The sequence below is a fragment of the Danio aesculapii genome, chromosome 7, assembly GCF_903798145.1.
Source record: "Danio aesculapii chromosome 7, fDanAes4.1, whole genome shotgun sequence".
Taxonomy (NCBI): domain Eukaryota; kingdom Metazoa; phylum Chordata; class Actinopteri; order Cypriniformes; family Danionidae; genus Danio; species Danio aesculapii.
In genome coordinates this window covers 33,719,880-33,727,489 of record NC_079441.1, presented here as the reverse complement: position 1 = coordinate 33,727,489, position 7,610 = coordinate 33,719,880, and the positions used below count along the sequence as shown (strand labels likewise).

Sequence of the window (7,610 nt, the reverse complement as noted above, 5' to 3'; positions counted from 1 at the left end):
ATATCTCTTGCTATTCAGAATATCCCAAGCAGCATTTTCCATCTATTCTACTGCAGTTACTGCAATAAAAGGAATCACTTTGATGTACACCATTGTGTTGGAATCTAAAATCTAACTATAATGTGTATTATTATTATTATTATTATTATTATTATTATTAATATTATTATTATTATTATTATTATTATTATAACAAGAATATCATGTTTGTAAAGTGAGATAATATGTATTATAAAATAAAGTGTTATGGATTTAATAATTGGAAGCTTGACCACATTACAGGTTGAAAATGTGAACCAGTTTGATGATTTTTACAGTATGTACAGAATTATAGCTGAAAGAGACATGAAAAAATTAAAATAAAAATAGGTGAGCAAAAATCTTCTTATACCTTATATAGATATCACAAAGAATGTTAATTAAAGCTTGATCTTAGTGGTCATTCTCAGTTATTTTAAGGCATTTATAGTTTCAAGAAATAATTTACTGTGAGAAAGCCAGTTGTCCACTTTTGGATTCTTTAGATGATCTGAACTCTGCACTGATGAGTTCATTTTCATTACAAAAGTAATGGATTCTATTTTAAAATGACACATCTCCTGGTCATGATGAAATTACAGGATGAAGTCTTTTCCAGAAGTTTTATTCCTACCATGTGAATGCATTACAATAACAATTCTCTAAATATTACTATTTTATTGATTTCATATGGAAAACCAGTATAGCGAGCAGTTTTTGTCCGTAGGTCAGTATGCTAAGCTGTGGTCACGCTTGTTTTTGGATTTGCTTATGTTTGATTCTTAAGATTAAAAATTAATGTGTACCTGACAGGCATTGTACACTGCCAGCACATTTTTGGCAGTGTAACATGGACACCATGGTACAATGGTTCAAACTGGCATGATGAACTATGACCTGCAAATTCACACAGCAAAAAGGACATTTAACCAACAGAGCATCTAAATGTCACAGCTTGACCTCTTAGATGAGTTCTTAAAATGTTTGTGGGTGTGTGGGGTTCAAAGTCAAGATATGTAGCTTTGCTGTTTAAGTATAGGTTATTTTGCCATAATATGTGTGAAACAGACCTTATGCCATTAAACCACCTGTACTCTAACTACATTCAGTTTGTTGCTTTTAATTGTTGTTATCTTTGCCATTTGCCATTATAACATAGGTTCTGTTTTGATATCTTGGAACTTTTTGTGCTTGTTGGTGTCTGTATAGCAAACCTGCAAATGTGAATTGTGATCTTAAGACGATGAAAAAGAAAACTTTGTGGGTGAGACTGTGAATTGAAAGTAATAATGTTAAAAACGTTCATTTTGGTCTAAAGAAAATAGACATGTTTGTTGTAAAACAATAAACATGTAGCACGGCTATAAAATGCCGGAAACTGTTTAGGTATATTCTGTTTTTTATTGAGTTCATTGAACACTCTTGCATCATTTTATTAAGGTTATTTGAGTGGGTGGAATGCTGATTGTGTTCTTGAATAGGTTCTTAAAGTGTCAGTAGCTTAATGCAGAGAGTAGCATATAGCATACTTAAGAAAAAAATCCAAATTGTGTTGTGAATTGCAGCAGTTCAATGAAGTCAGGGTGCACGTGCAGTAACAGTAGGTTATCAGTATAAGATAACGTGAGAACAAGTGTAAAGGTCCTGAGACATCTGTGTAGATGGAGTTCTTAATCACAAACAAACAGTGCGGTCTTTGGCATGAACAACATCATATCGTTATGGCGTGGGGAAAGGGGTTATTGTACTAAACAAGATACACCTCTGCTGTTATTACAGTGAATCGACCATGACTAAATCACGACACAAGATCGTTTCAGGCGCTTCCGGGCGGAAACTTTCCGCACCAAACTCGTGTCAGTGTTCCAACGTCTTGCCGGGAATGCACACGCGCCAGTGTAGGCTACTATGATGTGCGTCCTCAACAGTGTTTCACACCCAGCCGGTGCATTTCCCAGCCTACCGGAGTACTCCACAAACGAGCCAAAGATTGGCCAGCGCGCGCTAACTTGAGAAAGGAGAAGGCAAACCGGGGAATGGTTGCTCAGCGTTTCCGAACGTACTTATGTCCTTTTGCTTCGACTGGACTTCTTGAATGCTTGTAATCATGGGGTTATCCCGAAATGAAACGGTAATTTGGACAGAGGAGCATATGGACACGAACCAAACGACCGACACTTTTGGTCCTGAGGTAGTGATTGTGCCCGTCATTTTCGGATGTATATTTTTCTTGGGAATCATTGGAAACACTCTGGTGATGGTTGTCATTGGGAAAATAAAGTCGAGGCGCTCGAGAAGTACTACGAACATTTTCATTCTAAATCTCAGCATAGCTGATTTATCTTTCCTCCTTTTCTGCGTCCCGTTTCAGGCTACTATATACTCTCTTCCCGAGTGGATTTTCGGGGCGTTTCTGTGTAAATTCGTGCACTATTTTGTCATGGTCAGCATGCTAGTGAGCATTTTCACGCTTGTGGCCATGTCCGTGGACAGGTACATCGCCGTGGTGCTCTCCAAAAAGTCCCCGTGCATTCGTAACCGGAGGAATGCGCTCATTGGCGTCTGTGTCATTTGGATGCTTTCCTTTATCTTTGCCGTCCCGGTTGCGCAGCACCAAATTTTGACGGATCACCCCAAGGCTCCCAATAGCACGTTCTGCTGGGAGATTTGGACTGAGCGGGTGGCCAAGCACACTTACAAAGTGACCATTCTGGTCATAGGCTATCTATTACCTCTGGTTTTGATCACATGCTGTTATGCCAAGGTAAGGAATCTACAACATATCTTCACAGCATCATGGAACGAAGCGCTGAGTTTATTAACTTTCATTTAAATTAACTTGTTTACAGTTTACACGGTCTCTAAAATGAAACCAATCTGGTGCGTGTGGTTAACCAACTCTGAATGGACTTTTTATTGCAGTGTGTTTCCTCCAGCTCGTGCTGTGCTTAATACAAAGGACATAATACTTAACTTTAGGCAAAATAACTGGTCGTAGCATGCGAGCATTTAAACCTGTGCTCTAGAGCTTTGTTTCATCCCATCAAGAATTCAACAGGTGGCCATGCGCCCACACAGAGAGTGCGTTTTTTACTACATAATTCATTCTCTCTGGATCCAGAGATTGATTAAGGTCAACTACAAATAACAGACTGTAAACTAAGCTTACACAAACGTTATTGGCCATTGAAGTGTCATTCTTTCCCAGACTCCTCATAATCAGTTTAAATATGCCCCTCTTCTTTTAACAAAACTGTGGGCTATATGTATGACTCATTGTGGATAGCAATATCTTCATTAGTTTGAGATAACAGTGTATGTAATTGTGTAATTACAACAAACAGTTGGTATTGCCACACTTGGACTGTGACCAATACATTGAGATTTTGCCTTTTAACTAAATGAAAGGAACCCTCTAGACTGAAATGAAACAAGCCCAAATAATAAATAAGTTTTAGAGTTTTGTGTCTTTCGGTGTCTTTTGTGTTTTCTTTAAAGAGATTGTTGACCCAAAAATTAAGATTCTGTTATTTACTCATCCTTTACTTGTTTCAAACCTTAATGAGCTTATTTCTTCTGTTAAACACAAAAGATATGTTGAAATTAATTTGGAAAACCTGTAACCATTGAGTTGGTGTTTGTTTTTAATACTATGGAAGTCAGTGGTTACTAGGGATGGGTATAGTTTATCAATACCACTTATCGGTTTGGTACTTTTACAGGTCTCTTAACGGTACTTTTGTAGTGTTTTTTCAATGAAAAAAATAATAATAATTGAACAGAATTAACAACACTTTATTTTATCATTACTTTTTTAATGTAAAATAAAACAAAACCAATAATTCTAAAACAAATAAAAATAAAATTTCCTGTAGAAGAATGTACAATGGTTTGAAAGAAAATGACTCCATTTCATTCCACTCAATTAACCATTCTTCTGGAGAAAAATCAGCATGTTTGTCTTTTCTGGCAGTCTCTTGGATCTTTCTTGGTTTATTGTGCTCCCTGCAGCTGAAAATGCTCTCTTTAAGTTGCAAAATGCAGTTAAATAATCAGATAATGTTTAAGATTTTTTATTATCGCATTCACATAAATGAGTTAATGGTGTTTTAGGAGTTAACAATCTAAAAATAAGCATTTTTTTCTAATTTCTTAATAAGCATAATTTATTATTAGGCTATTCATGGGCTATATTACTAAATACAGTGATGTAAAAGCATTTTTAATGTTTGAGATTTATTTAGGCTACTGCAAAAAAAAATACTGTTTACAATGTATGTATGTGTTTATTAAACTATTAATATTATACTAATTTAAAGTTAATATTATACTGATTGTTTAGCTCGGCAGTCGAAAACTTTTCATTTGTCTTTCTGCAGTTATTGCACTATTGAAAGATGCTTAGCCAGATTGCTTGCATTTCCACTTAATTAAGAAAACAACTTGTTGCGTTTGTTGCAACGGACATTGTCGGTGTCCACTCGGGAAATACAACCCGTTTGGTTCTCTCCGCCACTTCACAAGCTTACGAGCTGTGCGCACGAGTCTGTGTTGCGAGCTGTGTTGCAAGTTATGCTACAGTAAGTAATGTTTATTCAGCAATAATTCTCCAGTACTGATAGCAGAACTGTTAGCGTCAGAGCTTATCAATACTTTAGTCTTTTATAATGTAGCACAGAGACCGATAAAGTACCGAGTTTCGTTACCCATCCCTGATGGTTACAGTTTTTCAGCTTTCTTCAAAATTTCTTCTTTTCTGTTCAACAGAAGAAAGAAACTCATAACGGTTGAGGGACCCACTAAATATTGATTAAATTCTCATTTTAGTGTGAACTATCTGAGGACATCTGTAGAGTATTTCTTCATTTTAGCAAAATAACTTATGTATGTTTTAAAATGTACAATCTTCCCTTTCACACCAGATTTACGGATTTTTATTCATTCAGACATCAGATTCTCCAGTGAGAATGACCCATCGCTGGTAAACAGAACAAAGAAGATCCATATATATTAAATTAGTTTTACTCAAATCTCAACATTTTTTATTGTTCAACAGCCAAAAACAAAGAACACACTTCACACTACACATACATATGATACATGTTACATATTCAGCCACCTGTCACACCTAGAAAATTCAACTAAGATAAACAACATATAGCAAACATATATGGAAATTAAGGTTGTGGTACCTTTGAATGTAGATACTCATTTATCCTCATTTTAGATGTTACCAGAGATTATCCCATTTTCTATGTACTTCTCCCTCATTGTTCAATCTCCCCTGCATACACTCATATGATGTAATTTCAATCAGCCCATTAATCCCCTCCTTCATTTCTGGCATTCTGGGACACATCCAATTACATAGTATCATCCTAGCAGCTGTAATGCATCCAATCTTGAGAAGAATAAAGGAAATTTTACTTATATTAGGTATCACTAATTTGTCATCCAGAAGGCATAGCCGTGGCTCTACAGGTAACTCACAGCCTAGCCACTCCTCCATTATTCTTAAAATTGTACACCAGAATGGGTAAACTAGACAACATTTCCAGTTCATGTGTAAATACGTACCCTCTTCTTGAGTGCATTTCCAACACTGATTATTTCCAGCTAGTCCCATCCTATAGAATCTGGGTGGTGTGTAGTAGTATTTGTATTATTTTGTACTGAATGAACTTTCCTCTAACTTCTCTAATAATTTTACCTACATTGGAAAGGATGTCCAGCCACTCATTCTCCTCAATATCAATCCCTAGATCTTTTTGCCAGATTAAAATCTCAACATTTTTAACAAACTATTAACTAAGCAATGAAAGTGGTACCTTATAACAGATTTCATGCATTTTAGGGTATGGGTATTAGTTAGTAATTGTACATAAATGACACAATACATACATTACTTTTATAACATGTTAATTAGGTTAGAGTGTTTGTAAGTAGGTTAGATAATATTTCATATGCAATACAATATTTAATTAAAGTTTATGTGCATATAATTTTCACAATCATTTCAGTTAGGCATGGGCCAGTATAAGATTCTGACGGTATGATAACCTTGGATAAAGATATCACAGTTTCACGATATCGCTGTATTGTAATTACTGCTCTAAAATATGTTGTTTTTAAATGCCTGGGTAAAAAGCAACATTTTTCCACATTGAACACAATATATTTTATTTTAAGAAACATTTAAAATATTTTGGACCAGTAGCTTTTGATTTGGAGGGTCCTTTTCAGCTGGAGATATTGTTGCCCTAAAACATTTAATAAAATAGCTGTAAAAAACACGTAAATAATAATAATAAAAAGAAGCGTTCATATTTTGTCGGAAAGGTATAACAAAGTTTTGGCGGTTTTAAAATCTTGACTTTTCCAAACCACGGTAAACCATGAAAACGGATATCGTTCCAGTACAGCTGTCAATATTCATGGTTAACCTGAAGTTATACAATAATATGTGCTTTTTTAAAGAGGTGATATCTTTGTATATAATATATTTTCAATGGAGTGTTCTGATAATTATAATAATTAAGAACAATTTGTGTATTGCTTAATAGTTTGGGCTGTCCTCAAAGTCTACGTAGGGTTGTCATCATCTCTTCACAGGTCTTGAAGGTCTTCACAGCGGTAAACAGAAAACAAAAGAAAGAGAATATGTTGTTGGTTAAAATTTATATAACCATCAGCATAAATTTCTTATTATTTCATGAAAAAGACTGCATCACAAGAGATTTCATAGTGAACAGCAATTGTTTGCATATGACAAATCAGATATTTTAACAATGTAAACAAGCAAACAAAAATAAACGAAACAAATATCACCACTGCTTTGCTCTACTGGGATAGTTAAATCAAGGCTGAAAGCATCAAGAACAATCAGGAACACTTGAAACAGAGTGGAGTTACTTCTTGGATGTCTTGTTGCTTTCTGAACATGGCTTCATTGCTTGGTCTTGATCTCACATCCATACTAAAACCTTTAGAGATTTTTGTCCTGAGCATAATCCATTCTGTTTAGGTTCAGAGACATGTAAATATAATGCCTGATGTGCTGAAAAGTCTTTCAGAGGGTTTGCTAATGCAGGCACACATTATACTTTTGTATTAAATCATTGATATATTGCAAACTATTGCAATATGCTGATTTGCAATATTTGGATAATATTGACATATTGTGCATCACTGTTGCCCAGGGGATATAATGCATATCAATATATTTACATTAGACAGGGTGTAATGATAAATGTGTGCCTGCAGGGCTTGAATGACTTGTAAATCCTATAATGTCCTATAGTTTATCATTGTCATTTCTCTCTAGAGAAGTATTACAACTCTAGCTATATCTGAGGTCATTCATTGCTTTCCTCATTTCTTTTTTTGAGAAGATTTTACAAATAACCATCTGTTTAATGGAGAATAAGTAATGCTGACTACTTTTAGACAGTAATATGATGTTTCATTTGAATTTCAGGTATTGTATCATCTTCATAAAAAAATAAAAAATATGTCCAAGAAGTCTGAACGGTCAAAGCGAAAGGTAAGAGAATTGTGCATTCCTTTTGAACTTGACAATGTTTATTCATATT

At 34.9% G+C, this 7,610-nt stretch overlaps 1 protein-coding gene across 1 annotated transcript in view; it reads left to right on the top strand.

The window, feature by feature from the left end:
* The first annotated feature begins 1,716 nt into the window (after window positions 1-1,716).
* galr1b (galanin receptor 1b) overlaps window positions 1,717-7,610 on the top strand; it is a 53,371-nt gene continuing 47,477 nt past the window's right edge. The window contains exons 1-2 of the mRNA XM_056461762.1: window positions 1,717-2,782; window positions 7,496-7,561. Of these exons, the coding sequence (XP_056317737.1) occupies window positions 2,114-2,782; window positions 7,496-7,561 (735 nt within the window). The 5' untranslated portion in view covers window positions 1,717-2,113. The remainder of the gene's footprint in view (window positions 2,783-7,495; window positions 7,562-7,610) is intronic.